Here is a 22,722-nt window from a genome sequence, read left to right as displayed (position 1 = left end):
TAAGTGTATCCTCCTTTTTAAAGAAATTGTCATTTGCGTCTTTGTGTTATGCTGTGGTTTTGTGTGTCCACTGTAACGATGGCGATTAAGTCCAAGCCAGGCTGATAATCAACTGACCCGAGCCAACTTTTGTTGAAGTTTCTGAAGCATTGCACAAGAGGTTTGAAGGAGAAGGTTTGGGGGCATGTGACAGTTAATCTCTTTAGCAGTAAGAATGAAGTTTAAGCATACTGTTGGAAATGTACTCAGTTCTGTGCCGCTCTTTGTTTTAGAGTGGGAGTGTCAACTCCTTTGCACTTCAGTCCAATTAAATTGTGCTTGGAGGCTGTCAGTGGTAGAGGAACTCCCCTCTACCTCCCCTTTTTTTAACTGTTCAGTGAGTCCAAATAATGAAAGTATTTGCCTGACAGGGTTTTGTAGACTTTTGTCATCTTGATGAACTATTGCAGAGAATAGACAACAGTCTCTTCTGACCAAAATGCGTTGGAATCATTCATCCAATTCCTCCGAAAGCGACAATGAAGCTCATTCAGCCTTTACGCAGACTGAGCACAACATAGTTGCAGCTTACTTAATAACAGCAGGTATGGGCATTGGCGAATGCTTGTCTGACTCTTAAAAACAGAACTGCAGATCTGAGTGCTGGTTTTGTATAGTAACAGTGATGGATTTCATTCTGTGTTACACAAATGTCTGGCTTTTCTCCGTAGTTTACTGACAAGCTTGCGATCAGCAGGCTGACTGGAATGTCCAGAAACATCTGCATTTTCTGCTCTATATTTGAAGGCAGCGTTGTGTCTTGAAAAATACATTTTGTTCATACATAATTATAGAAGAGAGTGAGAATTAATTTCTGCCAGCTTGCAAAGGAGGTAAAAATAGGGCATAGCTCTCACATGCTGCATTTTTCTGTGGTGTGCTTGAAGCTATCTTGAGATTTCTCCTGGGCCACGTGTTCATAGTAATATATGTGTAGTCTGAGCATGTAAGTGGGTATGTTTAGGGGGATGTAAGGGAAAGGGTTGGAATGTGACTTAGAGGGAGGGAGCTGGTCATTAATCAGAGAATTGCAGACTCCAGATGCAGCTGTATTTTTCACCAATGACACATGATGGAAAAGCACAGTGGAAAGCTTGACATTGTGCTTGTTCTGTGACTTTAGTGGCCTTTGGCTAAACCTGAATGATTATGGAATTTTTCTTTTTTCCCTTGAAAACTTTCCCATTGTTATAACCACAACTGTTCAGTAATGGTATTCTGAAGCGTTGAGTGCTATAGTGATGAAATATGAATGTGACCAAAACCTGAAACCTACTTTGTTTAAAAACAAGCCTGCTAGACCTTTATTATGGAAAATTAAATGAGATTCATAGACTGTACCATACATTTTATACGTTATAATTAGCTTAAAAAATACTTTAAAATGTTAATGTACTTTAGGCTTATATGAAATGGTATTGCTGATGATCATATTTTATTTAGCATGTATTTGAAGTGGTGAGCATCACATTGCTGTTCTGTTAAGGAGGGTATTTTTGAATGCAATGGCAGTAATTTATTTCAGGTTTTTAGAGGACTTGCTAGAACAGCTACAGAGATCAGGAGATTGTTAAGAAGCTGTAGAGATGGATGATGGGCAAGTGCTGGAAGGCTAGATATATCCTGCAGATATCATCATTCACAGGTAACTAGGTGCTAGCAGCTAGGTGCTGCAAATGTGTATGATGCTCGTTAATATTTTCATTACAATTGATTGCATTGTATATTTCCAGGTGGTCTTTTCCGATAGATAGTTTGATCACCTGGTGTTAGGGATCAATAGGATTAGCTGGAACCAACCCAGCTCTTCTTTCTTAATCTTGCATGGAATTTAAACTGTCTTTAAACCAAAAAAGTTATATTACTTTGTGGGGGGTTTTTTTGTTCTTTTTTTTCTTCTTGTAATTTGGGGAGTCTAACAAAGCTTTCACCTGTAGCTTGGACTTTGCTTTCTTAATGAGATGTTTTTGACAGTAAGGTCTGTAACATCTTTGAAAGTAAGATTGGTTGCTTTGCAAATGCTTTACTGCAGCAAATCTCACATCTGGATAATTTAAGCTGTGTTAACCAGCAGATGTCTAAAAATATGAATGAAGTACAAATACAATGTTCGTCATTATGCTGATTTTTAAAAGGTTTGAATGCTTCTCTCTCTTGCAAATAATTGCTTTGTTTTCTGAGAAGGAATTAATTGTTAAATAATCTGCAGTGGTCAGTGTATGAATTTTACTGATGACAACAGGGATATTCAGGCTGCAGGAAGCAATACTGCCTCGTGGATGTCCTTCAGCTTATAACGGTGAAATGGTCTGTTATTATTTTAAAATGCTAACTGGAAAAGTGAATTCCATCTTATACACGGACCTAATCTTCATTGTTTTGATGCTACTGTGCTTGTGTCTTGCTGAACTCTGTTGGGGCTTGTGTTTGCATTTGGTCTGCCATTAGTTTTTTATTGCTTCCCTGGTAAGATGGAAAGTAAGAAATTCTGCTCTTGATCAGGTGATGAGGTTTTTATGTTCATCTTCATAAAACTACAGGGCTTAATTAAAGAAATATGGGAATAGTTGTCTAACCCCAAGATGTTTCACAGGCTAAGTGGCAGCATCCATGTGCTTTTTCTGAATCGCATGAGTTCGTCCCAGCTGATGATTTCAGGTTACTGAAAGTTTTGGACTTGCTCTGCCCTCCCTGCCCTCCAAGAAGTCATAGAATTGTTTAGGTTGGAAAAGACCTTTAAGATGGTGAAGTCTGACTGGAAACCTAACGCTGTCGAGTCCACCATTAAACCATGTCACTGTCAAATTCCTGTCACTATTTACAAGTTATTTTTTTAATGGCTGTGTTTTCTTAAACACGTTGGAATTCTCCATTTTATCGATAAGGGATTTCTCTGCTGAGGCTCAAGGGGAGTTTTTAACCTTATTAGCTGTTTATTAATAGGTTGTATTAATAGTGGGTTAGTAAAAGTTTAGAGGATGGGAGTTTGCCCTGGATATCTCTGCAACAGTCTGGTGTCTGAAGAAAGTAAAACCACAACAACAAACCCCCCTTTTTTGTGGGTGTGCTATGTAACTCACTCCAAGAGCCATGCAGTAGGGTTTGGCTAGGAAGGAGGAATAGCAGGAGAAAAGGAGGATCTAAAGATTTTAATACAGGTCACCAGGATCAGGAAAAGCTTGCTGATGCACAGTGTCCCGAAGAGTGTGCTGGGCACCTTAAAGAGCTTGAAGTCCAAAGTAAATTTCAGAGGGATAGGACGTGAAGAGAGAAGAATGTGCATTTCAGCTTATTACTGTATTTATTACAGTTCTTTGACTATTGGCCATTTCTTGTGTTGTCTCTTAACAGACTTAAGATACGGTTTGAGTCACGCCAGACCAAAGAGGTTTAAAAATATACAGGTTAGCGAGGCAGGAGCATGTTCAGTGCAGAGCTGGACTTTTACTGTGGCTATGACCCAGCCTTAGATCTTGTCAGGCGGAGGAAGGTGCAGGTCCAGCCATGCCACTGAGGCAGGTTGTGTGGATCATCCCGATTGATTAACGAGAGTTGGAAAATACGATTTGCGGCAACCTGAGCCAAGTCTGATGCCTGCGAAGAATTGGTACCTTATGAGCAGAGAGGAGGAGATAGTCTGGCTATGATAGTGGTAGTGAAGTCAAAGTTTCTATGTTCCTTTTGCTCAGGATTATTGTCTGAATGCACAGAACGCTGAGAAAGGTAGATCTCAGGTGCTGGCAGGGGCCTGCTGCTAGATGAGGTTCATCCCAAGCACCACCTTTTTTTGTCAGTCACCAAGCTGCATTCTGTTTTGCCATGGAGGACAGCGCTGTACTCGGTGGCCGAGTGTCTGAATTGTAATCCTCACTGCTTTTGAATTTCTGTTATGCTTGTTGTCATTGCATCGGAAGTCCCAGGTTTGGCAAAACGCTCCACTTCTGGCCCTTACTGAGTGAATCTGAGTGCAAGTTACCTAACTGGGAAAGCTTTTCTCTCATTTCTCTTTGAAAAATTGCACTTGACTGAAAATAAAAGTTTAGGATGTAGATATTACCCTGGGCTGCCTTTTCTTGTGCGTGTGTATTGCTGGCTGGTACCTGTTGTAAAGTTTCCCGTTCTCTGTTTTTACAGGAGTGATAAGCATTTTCAGTAACCTCGTTGTGTTGGGCATCTTTATCAAGTACAGAGAGCTCCGGACAGCAACCAACGCAATTATTATCAACCTGGCCTTTACTGACATCGGAGTTAGTGGCATTGGTTATCCCATGTCGGCTGCCTCCGACCTGCATGGCAGCTGGAAATTTGGATACACTGGATGCCAGGTACTCCAATTCAGCCAGAGAAAAGGTTTCGAGCACTTAAAAGCAAATGGACAAATAAGCAGTAGCTCCACCTGATATTAATTCTTTTAAGAGATAAGATGGAGATGAAAAATTTGACTCTAGTCCCAAAGCTGCTGTTCTGTAATGTCAACAATTTCTGAATATCTGATTTCATGGGAATTTCATTCCAAACTTATAATCTGAAAACATTAAAATGTAACCTTATATTTATCAGCTAAGAGATTTAAAAATAGGCCTTGAAGAAGGCCTAGGAAATGAAATCCCCAGATGAGGAAGGTTGCAGTAGCACGTGCACATTTGGTGACTTATTTGATAGTTAAAAGACCTTGGACGTCGCTGCTGTCTTGATGATGAGCTTGGCAGATCTTGATGAGTGCTGCTTGGCAAATACGTGTGCTTTTGGGTGGGACTATTAGGATATCCAAAATGAAGGCCTGCAAGGCTTCTGGTATCCATTAAAAATTTAGTTTTAATAGCTAGTTTTAATAGCTGTCTATTTTTAAATATTGACTGAAAAATTGTTCTCCAGAGTAGAGCTGTGTTCTGTGACTTAAATCGACTTTTTAAAAAGACCGTTGGGCTTAAGTGCCGAGGAAAATGAGTAGTAATGTGAAGGCGTATGCTAAAAACGTGACTCAAGGAAAATATTAGCAACAGTGTACGTTTTGGACCTTTATATAATGGATGTTTATAACAATCTGGCATCACTTGGCTGAGTACAGTTCTTTCAAAATAAGTCACCGTTTGACAGGAAGCCTTGCTTTTAGTATCTTTGGATCTAGGCTGACTTGTAATGGGTTAAATTTTATGAGAAATCTCACTACCTATTCTTAAGGAGTTAAGATCACTCGAAGCACCCCTTGTGTCAGGCCTAAACCAAATGCATCCTGTGAACTGAGACGGCTGAATGTTATGTGGTTCTATCACAGCTGCTGGTGGCACGTGGTCTTGCGCAGGACACTGTATTTCTGGAGTACCAGTGGTTCCACAGCCCTCCCAGTCGTTCTCCCTGGTCAGGCTGACCATGGAATGACTGGGCAGATACATCTGGAGAATGTTGGGATTGCAGCATATGTCACCCTGATATGACACATGTGAAAATGAAGACCAGTGGGGAAAATTGGTGCACTCTATCTGTGAAATAAATGTACTTATAAAACAGAGGAAAGAGTCCCTGTTCAAGACCTCACATTTGCTAAAGCCGTAACTTTTTTGATTCATCAAAAGCTCTTCATGAATTGAATTGAATTGAAACATGAACTGAATCCCCCCAGCCTTCAAATTCTCTCTCTCCGAATCTCAAAATTTACTTACTGAAGTATGGAGGTTTTTTGCTTTTTAGACAACTGCCCTTAGGATTTCTGATGTGCGCACAAGCAAGTTGCTTTCGAAATGTTTGATTTTAGATGAACCAGCTTCAAATTGTCTGCATTGAATTAGTTCCTTTGATACCTTGCTTATGGAAGAGAACACTGGCTGAATGTGATGGCTCATGGTGCCATTGATTCAGGCCACAAATTTGTGCTTGTACCTTCGAAAGATTTCTCATAAGGGGTTGGTTTGTTTGTTTGTTTGAATTTCAGATCTATGCTGCCTTAAATATCTTTTTTGGGATGGCGAGTATTGGTTTGCTCACTGTTGTTGCAGTTGACCGTTATCTGACAATCTGCAGACCTGATATAGGTACTGTACTGGAAAAGAATTGTTCCCTGTTGTGTTTCTATGAAATAGAAGTTAATTATATTTTTTTCTTATGAATGACTCCATAATTACAGTGCTGGGCATAATCTGAATTTAGTACTTGGCATGGATGATACTGCACGTGAAAGTGAAAATTCCACAATTAGGCTGTTATTCTGTTTATATGTGTATTTTCATGGCTGTTCCCAGTCTTTAGAAGGCCACATCCATACACAGAAGCACATGAAAATCCTCTAGCTGTGGAGGTTTTGACCTCTGTGAAGCGGGTGCGGGCCTCTGGTGTTGTGTTAACGCTGTGCGGGGTTCTTTTCTCTCCCCACTGTTACAGCTGTATTGTAACAGTTAATTCCTCCGCCCCTGCAGTCATGCAAAGATGTACTTGAATGCACTGTTGCGTAATAAGCTTTCCGGCGTGGGGTTAGGATCAGGTATTGCCTGATGCTGGGAGTTGGAATGGGTGATGGTATTTAAGTGGCAATAAAAGCTTGAGGTGTAGTTCAGCGGTATGAAACAGGTGCAATACCGTATTCGGGCACTTTGAAAGGATCATTATTAACCTGGCATGTGCTTGCTGGAAGTTCTTTGTCATTCTAGCCAACACTGGAAAGAAGCAAAAGATGACGATGGTTTGTGATTGTATGTGCTTGGCCGCAGGAAGAAGAATGACTGCCCGTAGCTATGCCGCTCTAATCCTTGCTGCTTGGATAAATGCAGTCTTCTGGGCTTCCATGCCTGCTCTAGGCTGGGCTAGCTACGCTCCAGATCCGACTGGAGCAACGTGCACAGTAAATTGGCGGAAAAATGACGTGTAAGATTCCCTTTCACCCTTTGTTTTAAATTTGCTGTCTCCTTGAAGGCTAAGATTATTTAATTCGCTACTATATGAGCATAACTTCTTTCCGAAGTAGGAAACCTAGTTTATAAAAATAATTGGAAAACAATAGAAATAGTATAAGGCAAGCCGAGAAAAAAATAGGAATTGGGCCATGCTTGAAAACAGCAAGACTTGTAGTTGCCAATAAAAAAATTAAAGCTAAAGAAAAATTTCCTAATTCTTTAAAAGTTTGCTTTAAATTTTAATAATCAGATCAAAATATGGAGTTCTTTAGTAACTTTTCCTGGATGGCTATTTGTAAGTTACTGTGTTTTGTTTTTCTGTCTTGTCAGGTCCTTTGTTTCCTACACAATGAGTGTAATTGCTGTTAATTTTGTTGTACCCTTGACAGTCATGTTTTACTGTTATTACAAAGTTTCCCGGACAATGAAACAGTATGCCAGCAGTAACTGCCTGGAGAGCATCAATGTAGATTGGTCTGACCAAGTAGATGTGACAAAGGTATGGTAAATGAGGGTATGTTTTGTTTCAAGCACGTTCTTTAGTGTTAAAGTCTTGTGGGCAAAGGAGCAGTGCAGGCTTTTAAGTGTTTCTGTTTCCTACATTCCCCCTTTTCCTTTCGTACTAAGTATTAACTGAAATTTAGCTTTGGTGAAAACTCTTCGCTTAACTTCCAACACTAGATTCTTTACTTTTGGCCTAATACTCTTTCCAGGTAAACAACTAATTTGAAGGCTGGGAACAATGTGAATTTTCCTCGTCTCTGTCCCCTGTCATTACATAGGAATGTACCTCAGACGTGTCCTAGGAGGACTTTTTCTGTCTGGAGAGTCCTTAGAATTTTGGCTAGGTTCACGGGTGTATCTGGTCCGAAATGGAATGATGATTTGAACTCATGACCTAGAAATGAAAGTACTTTTCCAAGCTCCCCAGCTGCATGTTTCCAATCCCTTGTTCTTTTCAGTCTGTTGAGCTTATCTCTTTCTTACGTAAACGGTAGCAAATGTGAGTTACCACGTGAAATGGTATATCCTTCCTGGAAGGCTGACATTCTTCTAAGATAAGTAAAATCTTTGAGAAAGCTTGAAGCTCACTAGCTCGTTCGATTTTGTGGAAAGATATGATTTATGGTTGGGCATGATAAAAATGTGAGAGTATTGGGCACAAGATTATGTACTATGCTTCTGAATTACTTACCAATGCAGACGTAACATTTCTTGGAATTGCTAAATTCTGAAAAAATGGTATTTTTACCTAAAAATAATGATTAGAACATTTTGCTCTTCTGAAGAACTTTCAGAATGCTTGAAACTGAGTATTTAGTTATAAATTTAGACTCACATTTGGGAAGAAAATGCATTTTTCCTGTTTTGTAGTTGAAGACACGGAGGGATTTTTTTTAAAGGAAAAAATCGAAGCTTTTGATCTAAGCAATATCCTTCTATAGAATTGGGCTGTTTGCTTTTTCACAAATTAGCATCTTCTAAGCCTTCTGCATACCAAACATACTTCTAAACAAAAGGGTTCGTTCTTTCTTTACATCGTTATCAATAGGTATTGTGTCCTAGAACACTTATTTTCTTTTATTTAACTGTACCATAGTTAAGCCTTAGAAAATATTTATATTAACAGCCTTATTAAACGTTTGGTTTAAATTTTTTTTTGTAGATATTTATTGTCTGTAGTAGCATCCCCGAGTGACCTGTTATGGTGATCGTAATTCATGTGTGAAGTCCTCTCTGGCCATTTAAACTTCTGATGGTAAATTTGACACGATCGGTAGTGCTGATTGTGAAGGAAGATTGTGTGTAATGAAAGCACATCTCACTGTCATGTATTTTGGCATGCTGTTACATTGAACCCCCAAAGCGAGGTTTCATTACAACCTGTCAAAATTTGTCAGGTGTGCTTGTTTACATGCTGTTACTTGGTTTCGGATAGCTCTTATTTTCACACAGATGCATGCGCTTTTGAGGTTAGGTTGTGAGGTCTTCATCTTCGGGTAATACTGGTTATGTGTCTGTTCCTCTTGTTTTACAGATGTCTGTTGTGATGATTGTAATGTTCTTGGTGGCATGGTCTCCGTATTCCATTGTGTGTTTATGGTCTTCCTTTGGAGACCCAAAGAAAATTTCTCCTGCAATGGCCATCATAGCTCCTCTATTCGCAAAATCTTCCACATTCTATAATCCCTGTATTTATGTCATTGCAAACAAGAAGTAAGTGTTCCTAATTTAGTACTAGTCTACTTCATGATTTTAGAGTATCATCTAAATACAGAAGGATCGTCTATAAAATATGCCAAACTGATTGGTGAAGAGGTCAAGTGGTAAGCCACCGTTATTTTACCAAAGATGACCTTTTGGACAGGGAAGTCTAGAAGAAATTTCTTTTGTCATCATCAGAACATATTGAATTGATGAAAATTCTTGAGAACACATTAGTGCAACTTTTTTGTAAGACAGTTTCAAAAGTCCCTTTGTGGTTTCTCAGAGGGACTCGTTACAGAATTTGAGTTGCATCTGCAGTAGGCTGGTTTTAACGACTGTGGCCAAAATGTGTGGCAGCTTAGTGACATGTAACTTCTGTAGATCTCCTTGCTTGATTTGGAATGTGTCATAGTCTGACTGGTTAGGATGGATTGACACTTTTCATTCAAGTAAATAAGCTAAGCCTATTCTTTTGCTTTGAGCAAGCATATCAAATGCTCTAAACCAGCCAGTGCTTCTGACTGAGAACTGGGCTTTGCAAAGAGGCATCCTTCCTTTTCCCACTACCAACCTAGAAGCAGAGCCTGTGATCTCTGTTTAGGTGAACTTCTCTGAACCTGCCAAGTTGATGAAAATCCATCTTGTTTCTTCCCCATTCTGTACATTCATCTTCTGTTGCGGCTATACCCTGTCCTGTGATATGCAAAAGCTGCTGTGGCCCCTGTTGTAGAAGAAACGCTTATTCCTCTTCATGGAGGTGAAAAAGACTCAGGTCCTTTTGAATTCCAAATACACCAATTTTTATTAAGTAAGTTTTACTAAAATTGAAAACTGTTGTAATACTTAAGGCCACGTTACCCAGTTTTCCTTTGTATTTGGTTCTCTAGCTAATGATCTTTCTCCTTTCTCTTTCTTGTCCCTTGCAGGTTTCGGAGGGCGATCCTGGCGATGGTGCGATGTCAAACAAGACAAGAGATAACTATAAACAATGCCTTGCCCATGAGTGTATCTCAAAGACCACTGACAGCATAGAACTCACGTCAATTGCCTGCATAAGTTACATCAAAAGGAGTGAAATCTGGGTTAATCAATCTTTTGGAAGATTAATCTTTTGAAATAATAATCTGCCCCAGCCAGCCAGCCAGCTGTTTTCTGTTAATTGCAGTAATCTTTTTAGATAGGTTAAAAAGACAAGACAACAAAACCCACTAAGACTTTAGTTTTTGATAGTGAGTTTGATTGGCCCACTATGCCTGTCCCGAATAAAAAAGGCTAGTGAAGTGGTTACTGTGACTCTTGCAGGGTTGGACAAGGTGACACAGGGACTGGGAGAGTCTGAAGCAGGAGGTACTTAGGTTCAGTAACCTAGATTTTGCTCCTGTAATTCCTTTCATTAATTACTTTTCCTCAACTTCCCTTTAAAGTTTCCAGACTTGAAATATTCTTAATCCTCCCTGTGTGAATATGTTTCTATGCCAAGTGTCTGTGTTGATATGCTTTGCAAAGTTCTGTTTCTATGAATATGTTATCAAAATATTGTCAAAGCCAAGAGAACCTGTTATCAGCTTTTAGTATTTTAAAGGAGTTTCAGGATATTTAATGTATTTTTAAAGTTTTGGCTCGCACAACCAAACGAACTTGTAGGAAAGACAGGTTTTTTTTTTTTTAGTAGTAGTACGTTTCTAGTGCTTGAGGCTGCACAGCAAATCCTGAAAATGAGACAAAATGCACCCTAAAACTTGACACTTGGGAGGCACTTATAACTGACTAAATATTTATGGTAATTTCTTATAATTTCTAAGTCAATCTCATGGTTATATAGATGTGTTATGTAATTTTAAAAAAATACCTTTGGCGATGTGAGCAATGGATGTATTCAGGGTGGAGAAGGTGACTGTGTATAGATCTATTTACGAATGGTACTATATGTCCTCTTGATTCTCAAGTTTTGAGAATAAATATTATGTATGCATGCATCTGAAGTTTGGCTTTGCAATGTGTAACTTATTTAAAATGTGTGTGGTTTTTTGGGTTAAAACCTGTTTTTACAGGATTTTTTAAAAGCTCTGGAATCTAAGCTTCTTATTAATTTACAATTTTTAGTATTAAAGAAAATGCCATGCAGTTACCTCCTGCTGTGCTAGATTTCCTTCAGGAACCTTGGAACACTTCATGGACAGTAACTAATGCATTGCCTCTTTGAAGGAGCAAAGAGATATTTTATTACATACTGACCCTACAAGCTACATACTGAAGTAGCCTTGAAAGGAGCTGGATATGATTTGACAAAGTGTGTGTTCTGACAGAATAAAGAATGAGCCGGTTTAGCTGATCCCTTTCAGGACACTTTTGAAGGTTAAGCAACTACAGCTCTCGGCTAATCTGATGTAATCTGCTGTTACTAAATGGATGTCTCCATTCACGTTTGTAGCACACTGCACATGAGTGCCTAGGAATAAAGTTTTCATTTTTTTAAAAATACTGGTTCTGCTGGGTGGAAGCCATGTATCTGTTTATTTACTTCTACCTCCTAGTGAACTGCTTTGCAGAAGCGCATGGTTTTTGTCCTTCACAATGCACTTGCGTTTACCATGGCAGAAGTGATGGCACCGGAATGAGGTATGGATTTGATTATTTGTTATACAAGGCAAGGCAATTTATAAGGAAAAGGCTTGAAGAAACTGGAAATAACGTTCTCATGCATTGCAAATGAGTTGTAGCGTAGTTGAAATAAAGGCATATTTTACATGGGCACTCTGTGGCTAGCAGTGTTGCTGAACAGGGGCAGATGGTGATTATGGCTTTGTACTTAGCAAATAGCTGCTCTAAATCTTCAGGTTTTGCAGAAGCTGGTTTCTTTTTGCTCTGCGATTTTCCTACTATTGTAATGTTCTTTCTACAAACTAGTAATCTACTGCAAGGTGGTTCTGGTTTAAATAAACACGGTAGTTTATTCTTTTTTAATCTGCAGGAAAAGAGGTTAATTTGAAATTTGATGATCTGGGTATTGTCATGGCATTTTTGGGAGATACTCTTTGTCATTGCTACTTATTGTCAGAACGTCTAGTATAAAGCTGCATGAGGAAAAAGTAAAATAGAGGAATAACAGAGAAAAAGGGGAGAATATTAAAGATAGGCTTGTTGAGGGGAGGGGAAACTTCAAGCTAATATGTGCAAACAGTGTTTTGCAAAGAAATGAAAACATACTGATTCTTGAAAAAGCTAAGGAAATCCCATTTCACTGACATCAATGGGAGCAGGAGGTTCTTGGCACCTCTAAAAAGCAGGTAATTTCTACGCAGACACCAGAAAGAGGGCTAGAAAACTCTCCGTTAGAGAAATATGCTAATGTTTTCATATTTCAGTCTATTCTGAAAGGTAAATATAGACAAATACTTTGAATCTTTTTCATGCAGAAAAATTAGAAATGAGTAATCCATGGCTTCTGTTTTTCGGTTGTCAATAGAATGATAGACAGAAGATGTTGTCTACATGCTTTAGACCAAAGCAAATCTAGATTTCCTGTGAAAATATCATTGCTATTTTGTATTATTCTCCTTTTTAGAAAATCCACGTTTGTCTTTTAATTCTTAAATGCAGAGAACTTTCTGGATTTGCTGTTTATTCTCTAGAGAGTAATATCATTTGCATTTAAATCTGAAATACAAATTTCTGACAAAGAAATGCTGATATTGGTCTCCCCTCTTCTTATTTTTATGCGAGGTCTGTGCTCTGTAATGATCCTGACATGTACGAGATCCCTGTGAATGTTCCTGTTGACACTGTAAAACTTCGTATAGAGAAAACTGTCATACGAAGGATTCCAACTGAAGCCTTCTACTACCTAGTAGATCTCAAATACCTGTGGGTAACTTACAACTGTATAGCCAACATTGATATCAGCAGTTTCTACAACTTGAAACAACTGCATGAGCTGCGGCTGGATGGCAATCTGCTCTCGACTTTCCCTTGGGAATCGCTGGCAGAGCTGCCCAACCTGCGGACTCTTGATTTACACAACAATAAAATGACCAGCATTCCGGCTGATGCTGGCCGCTACCTGAGAAACCTCACCTACCTGGACTTATCCAGCAACAAGCTCACCACCTTGCCGTCAGACTTGATGGACATTTGGCCTCCCTTCTCAGACGCTGTCGTGTCGAAGAACACAGACATTCTGGTGACCCAGAGAGTCATTTTGGGTATGTTAAACAGCCTGTCTCGTTCTTAATTAAAACGTACCTAAGTGTTAAGGTGCCAGTGAGAGCAGGTAGGGGACAGCCTGGGACTCAGGAGAGTGAGTTTTATCCAGGTCAGTCTTCTGGTTTGCTCTGTGATTATTTATTGTTTTCTGTTGGTGGCAGAAAATTATAAAGAGAAGGTACTGATCACCATGCATCTTGTTATCTCAAGGGCACAACACTGAAGTAAAATCTATGAGATTACCGTCTACAGGCATACAGCCACGTGGAGTATTCGGTACCCATAGAAATGCAAGGCTTTCGAAAATGGTGTTTCTGGTGATGTTTCCCTCATCACTGCGTGTGGTTGCAACTGCAAGCATGTCTGCTTGCTACTGTTTTTTCCAGTAGTTCACAAGCCAAACAAGTAGCTGGAGCTGATGCTTGTATGAAGCCTGTCCTGAGACACAGTGCTGCAGATAATCTTGGTGGCTGAAAAGAGGCAACTCTGCTCTCATCACGACCCTTGTTGACTTTGCTTTGCTCCAAAGCTGACTGATTTTTCAGAAGTTTTTCCCAATTTACATGTTGAATATGAGAAAGAGAATAGGAATCTGATCCCTACAACTCCTTAGTACATCTTACAGTATTTAAGGCAAGTATATAAGAATAGTTTGGCCAGACTCTTCTTTTTTGTTTTCATAATTTTATTTTGCTTACACTTTCTCTCCACTTCCTAATCTTGCATGTAACCCCTTTCTCTTCTGCAGTCTCAGAACATGGCTGGAATAGCTCTATCAATAGCGCTCTCTTCTGTCACTGTTTGTGTATGAGTGCATGTTTTGACCTGTTTTATACTATAGTGTAGCAGGTGGAAGGGAGGAAAATGAGCTGTATCTCCCTACCACAGGAGTTCTACACCCACTTTAAAGTCTGTGCTGCATCTGTACTGCCCAGTATGTCCAATTTGTTGATCTAAAACCCCACCGTTCATTTGTTCAGCTATTTTGTTTCACAGCAGAAGCTGCAATTTGAAACTCTCATTCAAATGAGATTGTATGTAAGTAACTTAACAGATACAAGTTGGCTGAACAAGTTCCTCACACACGTGGTAACTGTAGGTTTGTAGTATTAATAGGATCTTCATTTATTCAGGATTAAAAAAGAAAAAGCTGTAAAAGTAAGTCCAGCTCAGTACTGCTTTCCCTGTCCCCACACTGAAGGCTACAGGAGGCAGTAAAGTAGGAGCTGACTGTGCTAGATCTAATCCTCCTGATGATCTCATGTGGGAGTCCCAGAGGTTATTTGGTTTCCTTGTCTCACATAGCCCTCAGCACTTAAAACCCAAACCAGCTGGCCAAAACAACCCCCCAAAACCCCTAAACTACACACTCTTTTCTCCTACAATTCCCCTTGGCAACCATCTGCAGGCTTTGTTGGTGCATGCACTTCGACAGCCTCCTCTAGTCCTGGAAAACCCTCTAGTGCCAGCATTGAGTTCTCTAAAGACTTGGGATGTGACCTTTGGATCGTTTTCATTTATGAAATACAACCGGGTTTGAACAGAGCTCTCCGGAGGGGAACACACACTGGGGTCGAACAGCACCTTCCTTGCCTGTTTTTTGAGCATTACATGCTGAGGGAGGCTCTCTGCAGTCACGGTAGATTTGGGTCTGAGAATGCAAAATGCCAGGTAGTGCTTTCATTGTGTTGTGTTGAGTAAATCCGTCACAGGTAAGCTGTGAATAGTTAGCTGAGTTTTCTTTCATTGGTATCGTAGTCTTCTGATGAGTATATTGCAATGCAGGCAGACAGTGCTTGCTGTATCATAAAATAAGGAAGAATCCCCTCCCTCTGGAGATTAGGAAGTGCAGTGATCTTTATGGTCATGAGTTTTTTTGAGAAGCTTAATTAGTCTCCGTTAAGCGTTGTGTTTTTTTTATTGTCTGTATTACTGGAGCTTATGAAGTTGTAGTTGTGCCACTCACGCTCATTGGCAGAAGCTCATCCTTAGGCTGCTGCTGAGGGACTGTTACAAAGCAGCTGTTTTTCAGGAATGAATGCTTGATAGAAACTGTCAGACTAGAAATATGACCTAGGAGTTGAGTTGTCTCTGTACTGCTCCAATCACAGGAGATGCTGGCTTAGAACAGCAGGAGCAAGATGTGCTCGGTGGCCTTGCTTTCTCTCTGGCACCCCTCCTGTCTCTACCAGGATTGCTGGAGCCTGAGGGAGGAGAAACAGATCCCATAAATCCTCTCCTCCTCTGAGGTGGAGATGAGGATCACAGAGGTGCGTGCTCAGGAAGGATTTTGTAAAGGCCTCTAGTCTGCTGGGATGCAGGTCAGATGAACCAAACTGGGTGGTTGTTTTAAGTCAGTTCTGTTCTTAAAACCTGCTGCCAGCCCATTCTAGAGCCTTCTCTGGTAACCTCTTCCAGCGCTTATCTATCAGGATAGTGAGAAAGTTTCTCTTAATATCTAACCTCAATCTCCCTTACTGCAAACTAAGCTGATTACCGCTTGTCCTAGATGAGATGGACCTACAGAAAAACTAATTACCATCTCTTATGGTAATCTTTCATACATTTTCCTTCCTTGTTTACTGCCTTGGCTAATAACACCATTTCTTTCACCGGTTTCTTACAGACTGTGAGGTTTGTTTTGTTTTCATTTTCTACCATAGTTACTGGTTTCCTTTGGACTCCTTTGCGCTTTAAAGAAGCAGGTTTCCCTTAAAATGTGATGCCCACAGCTGCATGCTTTGATGCTCAGGAGTGTTCTGTGTGCTCCAGCTGTTCTCTGTGGGAGCCTTCAGCCTCACCTATGTGCCTGCACAGAATGGTAACTGCAGCTAGAGCTGTGCTAGAAGCTGGAACCCAGAGCAAAAAAATGCTGGTTTTTGTCTAGTTGGGAAAACCGCAGACAGATTCTACTCGGTGTGAGCAATTATGGGTTGAGCTGGCTTCTCTCCTAGTTCCAGCAAAACAAGGTTGTCACTTGTTTTTAATTAACCAGATCAACAACAGCAAAGCCCCAAACCCAGATGTTTGTGCGTATGTGTTTTTCAACACCAGGAGGCAATTTTATCTCCAGTGCCTTGACTGAGCATCAAGAAGGTTGCACATAAGAGAAAGTTCAGGTTCCCCATGTTTACTCCAAGGACTCTTGGAGGAGCCACGGACGACTTCTGCCAGGGGTCTGGCAGGTTAGCATCTCCGTATTCCGATTCATAATCTCTGACTTAGAAGTTTGGTTTTTTTCGTTACCTCCTACTGTATAATGTTCCTCCATGTGGACACTGTGCTAAATGAAAGAGGGCCAGGGAATGATTCCTGACCCTGGGGCCAAGTGGCTCACTCTGGCTCTCACCCGCACAGTTTAGGGCCAGCTCTCTTTAAAGCCGACTGGCTGTTATACACTTTGTAAGATTTAGCCCTTGGTTTCCTGTGGGCTCTGCAGGATACCGCAGTGACTCTAAAATGTAACTGTGTGGGTGAGGGTGTTTTTTCTTCCATTCAAACTGCCTGAAGTGATGTGAGAGTTGCCTTGCAACCCATATAATTGTGCTTTTGTCATATAAAATAGCAAGGGTATGTTGTGTGCTGACAGGCACGCAAGATAATTTAGAGATGCAAATCCTGCTGCACTTATATTGGGGGCAAAACCAGGAGAGAGATAGCTGTCCTTGGTGTGATCCCATCCAGAAGTCTTTCAGGGAGCTACGCCTCAAGTGCGAACTGTCCCTGGAGCCGCGTCTGGCTTTGTTTTGGAGAGCACCCTTTGGAAGAGTTCAAAACAAAGCTGTGGAGCGAGCTGAGAATTGAGCTGTGAAAATGATGGAGTGACCAGTGTGTGAGTTAGTCTGGCCCTCTCTTGGTTATGTCTGGAGCCTAATACTTTGTTCCAAATCACAGCTAAGTTTCAGCATTGGCTGCTGTACAGAGATTGAAATTTCTGGCATGAATGATGGCAGTAGCATTTTCCATATGGAAAATTGAGTCTAGTGATTGAGGAACAGAGGAATGCAGGACGTGATAGAGTGGCAGATAGATGAGATCTTGCCTCTGTTGCATGTAGAAGTGCCAAAAGTTTGAAATGCTGCTGGTCCCTCAGGCTCCCAGCTGTTATGCTGGGCCATTGGGTAGATGCTGCTTTTTCTGTAACCGCTCCCTAGCAATCACTGTGTGTAGGAAGCACTGGGACACACTGGAGGAGGTGGGCTTTACTGTGTGGAAACATAGATCAAAAATTTTGTAGCTTTCAGCTGGAAGAGAGCCTTGAGTAGGCTGGCCCAAGCTGTGGTGAATGTTTCCATTGGCCCAAAACGTGAATATTTCACATAATGCCGTTTTACAGCGACTGAAAAGCAGTGTTTGGCAAGTTATTATCTGAGACTGGTTACTGATTTACAAAGGAAATTTCACTTGTAGCTGCTTTGAATGCTGAAGTCCATATTGACACAGCATGGGGAACCCCTGCTTACTGAGAAGACTGAAAAAATGTGCATGCACAGGCACACATATACAGTTATTTGCTGTTGTACAGACAAGCATACATATAAACATGCTAAATCTAGAATAAATGAAGGTTTGCAGAGCATTCTATAATTCCTATTTAATGTCAAAATACACTGCCTTGGTATATTGCAATGCATAAATATTTATCAAAATTTGTTTTGCCTTGGTTAGTATTTCTTTCTCAAGTCAACAAACTGCCTTAATATTTCTACAAAATAGTCCAATAAATAAATAAATACTTGGTGTTCCCTCAGATACACATGCCATTGGAGACTTAGCATTATTTTTATTTTCTCTTCAGAAATTATTTTCCTAAGGGGATTCCATCTCATCCCTTCATTAAGGCTGCCCATTTTTTCCCAGGTTTGGTTTTTTTTTTTTCATTTTTTAGCAGTTTCCATTTTTCCCCCCTTTTAAAACAGTTTCTATATTTTTTCAGATGTGTTTTCTCACTTTTATAATCTTGTAAACACAGGGTGTTACATTTCTCTTTGTAGTTTGGGAACTAGGTTTACATTCCCATTTCTCTTCTCTTCAATAGCTAACTGAAGTTTAATCAAATTCAGTGTTTTATCCTTGATTCCAGCTCAATAGTGCTTTTATCTTTTCATCGCTTGATGACTTACAATGGCTGTGCAAGTTTACTAAAACCAATGTGAATACTGTTGGATATTGGCAAGATATAGATAAATAGAAGGGATGAGCCGTGGAGGCAAGGAAAAAACTTCTGGATGTATTATGTGAGTTTATATAAAAGTTCTTCTTCTTTAGCCAGTTCCTCTGGGCAGCAAGTTGCGTGAATGGGATGAGGTGACTAAATGAAATAACTCTTTGCATTAAAGCACAGAAGTGTTCAGTCTTCTGGGACTAGAGCTTTCTTCTGCAGCTGGAACCAGGTCTTCAGAACGATCTGAGATGATCAAACCTGTGTCCCAGTATGGACTAAATAACCATCCAGTCCAAGGACAATCCGTCTGTGCTTTGTCATTCCTTCTATTTTGTCAATTTCTGATAGTTATCATAACAATTTTGGGTCGCCTTTGTGACGCTAGGAGATTATGAAAGCCATGTATATACATATATTAGAAAAAATTCCTTCACCAAAAGGGTTGTCAGGCACTAGAACAGGCTGCCCAGGGAAAGCGATTGAGTCACCATCCCTGGAGGTACTTAAGAAATGTGTAGACATGGCACTTAGGGACAAGGTTTAGTGTTGGACTTGGCAGTGTTAAGTTTATGGATGGACTTGATGATCTCAAAGGTCTTTTCCAACCATATGATTCTATTTCTATAATTCTATTTTAAAGGCCTTTGAGTACTGCTAGTAGTATTAGAAACATGAATAAAACCCATCCTTTCCTGCAGTAAAGCTTGTAGGATACAGAGAGATCGCAGAAAAAATGTTTTCAGTAGCGTTCAATTTAAGGGAGAATCTGCTGCCTGGTATGTGTGCTGGGAACTCTACTGTGCTGCAAACCTGTCCTGATTAACGCTGTGGACCCCGAGTTCTTGCCTTGCCATGTGCTTGTAGGACAACTCCCCATTCTTCTGTCCTCGAGACAGCACAGAGGCTGCGCAGGGAGTTCGCATGCATCTTAGCAGCATTTATTTAGGAAGAATGGCAGCTGAGGCCAAGGCCTTGTTTCAAGGGGATCCCGTCTTCCCTCTTACACCTTAGGGGAATTTAATTTTCAAATACTCATATAGTCTCTTTCTTAACACAGGGAGGAAAATTGGCACCTTATAAAAAAGTCAGAATGAAAAAAACTATTTTACAGGAATATTGTCTCCTAAATACAAACTAAGGCTTGCCCAATTTAAAGGATGAGTACAGAATTTTTATGAACACAAGCAGCTGATATGCCTAGATATGTGGAAAATGTTGGATGCTAACTCTTGTGAATATATGTGTGAAGTTCACAGGAATTTTTTTGTGCATTTATTTTCCGTTTTATTTTTTCTTTAAGGAAAAGCAGTTGCTGATACAGTTGCCTTGATTTCTCCTTCTCCATTCCAGTGGGCAATAAAGTAGTGAATCGATGCAAAATCGCTTATGTCTGGAATGAGTGAAATTGGATTGTGATGTCAAAGTCATGGAATCTCTTCAGGTCAAGTCTTGTTTTAAAGAGCAGGGATTAATTGGGGTTTACCACAGTTTTAACCAATCACTGCCATTGTGCTTAAAATAACCTAATCTTTGTCAGGCAATGAAAGAAAGCAGTAGTTAATTATTCAAGTATTTTCTCATCTACAGGTGAGACTTCCAGAGAAGAAAAAAAGCAGAATTTTTATATTAGCTGTTTTGATAATTCCTAAAATTACTCACTAAACAATATTAGCAGGTGTTTCAGGTTTTTTCTTTCAATTTTGATTTAATTAATATGACTTGTCTGTTGCACTAGTCAGTTCTTGCATATCATCCCTCATTTCAGACTGTAAGTTTTGTTTATTGTTAATACTTGAAAAAAAAATGAAGAAGGGATGCTTAATAAGAAAATATTTGAACTGGTAAGTGAGATGCTGTGTGGTGTTTTACCTGGTAAAGCTGCTGTTGCTCTATGAAGGTTAACACGGTGGAGTAATCGATACCAGCTGAGGATTTAAATATATTCCTCAGAAATGGCTACTCTCTTTCACCATAAAAAGTTCACCGAGAGAGAGAAGCCTCTCACTCTAAAAGACTTTGGAATCAAGAAGCAAATGTTATGGCCTCTAACAGAAGAGGAGAGATAGTGTTCTTGTATGCCATCGTACAAATATTGTAGTCATTGGCTTTTTTCAGGATTCTTCCCATTTTCTACTCTTCTGCTATTGCTTTTGAATGTATTTCAGAGGTTGTCCTGAATTGAAGCCAGATATCTAAGAATATTGGTATAGTCCGGAGCCAGATATGGATTTTATTGGCCTAAAGCTTTTTCTCCTTAACCTTTATCCTTTTTTCAAGGGGCAGAGATGTTGATATACGCTCTAAACCCTTAAATCGTCATCTTCTCTGCAAGCATTGAAAAAAGGGTCTGAGCAGATCAAACTGTAAGATCCCAAAGGACTGAGAGCAGAGGAGAGTGACGGGATGCAATAGCCTGAGAAGCTCTCTTTCCGAAGGCACAGGCAGGTGAAAACACGTCATCAGCCTTAAGACATCACTTCAAAATGTTTTTTCCTAGATAAATAGCAAAGTTAAGTAAAGGCAGTTCCAGTATCTTGCTGCGCTCCTGTAAACTTCTGCGAAGAAAAGGTTTAGCTTAGTAGACATTAATACTGTTCTTTGTCACCTCTGCAAAAACTCCCCCACCAATCAGCCTAACAAAAAAAAAAAGTAAATTGAAAAAGATTAACTCAGAATAGGTCCATGGTTTGCCTTGATTGCTCTTGCTGGTAGTCACGCGTCATATTGTAATCAAAATATCCATATATTGCCTGACAACATTTTTGTTGTTGTTGTTTCTTTCCACTCTTCCCTCCCTGCTTCAGGTTTCCAGGACAACCCCTGGTTTTGTGACTGTCGCATTTCAAAGCTAATTGAGTTTTCCAAAATTGTGGACAACTCAGTTGTACTTCTTGATCCATTGGTTTCCTGTAGTGGACCTGAGAGCCTGGCAGGAATCTTGTTCCAGAGAGCTGAGTTAGAGCAGTGTCTTAAACCCTCCGTGATGACGTCTGCGACAAAAATCACTTCCCCACTTGGGAGCAACGTTCTGCTTCGCTGCGATGCGACTGGGTACCCAACACCACAGCTTACTTGGATGAGGTCAGACAATATTCCAGTGAACTATACAGGTATAACTGCTCTTCTATAGGGAATGGGAAAGCCTGAAATTGTTGGGTTGCTTTTGCTTTGAGACCATTGTAATGAGAAACAATGGAGCAGGTATTGCACCAAGCTGGCAGTTGTATCTGTGTTGTATGTGTTATGAAATTCTTTGCCTAGGTCTTGGTCTGAACAGGTCCTACAGACTGTTGTGATTCTGGGTGTGGTCTGTAATAAGAACAATGTGCGTGGAGGGGGGAAATGGATGAATTAGGGGAAGGATAAAGGAAAAGGGAGGCTGGGATAGTTGGGTCCTAACTCAGAAGCTGAAAAGCAGAAAGGAGAATTCAGTACTGGAATCTCCATTTTGGTTCAAAATGTTTGTGTTAAAAAAGCTAGTGAGGCCATAACTGAGCCGCTTAGAAGTCAGCATTGTAAACAGGATTTTCCAAAATCATGCTTTTATGTTATTTGCAAATGTTTATTGTTTATCATTCTAGCTGCTGTGATAGATATTTATGCAGTAACTCAAACATAAAAAAAAATGTTTCTTGCTAATGCCAAGTAGTTAGCGGTTATCTCAGATCATAGGTCTGAGGAGTGAAATAGTCAAAATACCAAAATATCTTAAGACAAAGGTAACTTCCAAAAATGCTTTAACTGGCTAGTGTGTTCACTGTCACTTGAAGTCAGTGAGACTTGTATTTCCTAGTCACGTAGCAGCTTTATGACATCTGATTTCTCTTTGTGTGGTTTTGTTTTATTTAGTGAAACTGCAAATTACATTGTAATTCCTCCAGACATTCAATTCCATTTTGAACCAAGTCGAACACTTTCCTGCAGTTGTATAACATGGCAGGGAGTTTCATAGTTTGTGCAGGGGGTTTGGTTTCATGGGTTTTGATTTTGTTTTTTAAAGTTTAATACATGTGATTCCTTCTGGCAGAAAAAACTTACAGGAAGATGTAGTCTAATAATGTTTACTTCCTCTTTAGCTCCTTTTAATAATGTTTTGCTCTTTGCCTTTTCTTGTAGTAATTCAAGAAACGCCTGGAGAAGGTGTCAGATGGTCCATAATGAGCTTAACAGGAATTTCTTACAAGGATGCTGGAGAGTACAGATGCAAAGCCAAGAACTTAGCAG

General features: G+C 40.0%; 2 protein-coding genes across 2 annotated transcripts in view; both read left to right on the top strand.

Moving 5' to 3' along the window:
• Positions 1-374: 374 nt before the first annotated feature.
• Positions 375-10,163, top strand: RRH (retinal pigment epithelium-derived rhodopsin homolog). The gene is made up of 7 exons (XM_010134193.1): positions 375-584; positions 4,174-4,364; positions 5,969-6,068; positions 6,741-6,894; positions 7,254-7,422; positions 8,962-9,140; positions 10,058-10,163. The coding sequence occupies exons 1-7, from the start codon at positions 479-481 to the stop codon at positions 10,161-10,163; spliced, it is 1,005 nt and encodes a 334-aa protein (XP_010132495.1). The 5' UTR covers positions 375-478.
• A 1,471-nt stretch (positions 10,164-11,634) lies between these two features.
• The window catches only part of LRIT3 (leucine-rich repeat, immunoglobulin-like and transmembrane domains 3), a 12,117-nt gene continuing 1,029 nt past the window's right edge, over positions 11,635-22,722 (top strand). The window contains exons 1-4 of the mRNA XM_010134191.1: positions 11,635-11,750; positions 12,855-13,333; positions 21,303-21,608; positions 22,615-22,718. Coding sequence (XP_010132493.1) covers positions 11,635-11,750; positions 12,855-13,333; positions 21,303-21,608; positions 22,615-22,718 — 1,005 coding nt within the window. The remainder of the gene's footprint in view (positions 11,751-12,854; positions 13,334-21,302; positions 21,609-22,614; positions 22,719-22,722) is intronic.

The sequence above is a fragment of the Buceros rhinoceros genome, unplaced genomic scaffold (assembly GCF_000710305.1).
Source record: "Buceros rhinoceros silvestris isolate BGI_N320 unplaced genomic scaffold, ASM71030v1 scaffold16054, whole genome shotgun sequence".
Classification (NCBI taxonomy): Eukaryota; Metazoa; Chordata; class Aves; order Bucerotiformes; family Bucerotidae; genus Buceros; species Buceros rhinoceros.
This window is presented reverse-complemented; position numbering and strand designations above follow the sequence as displayed.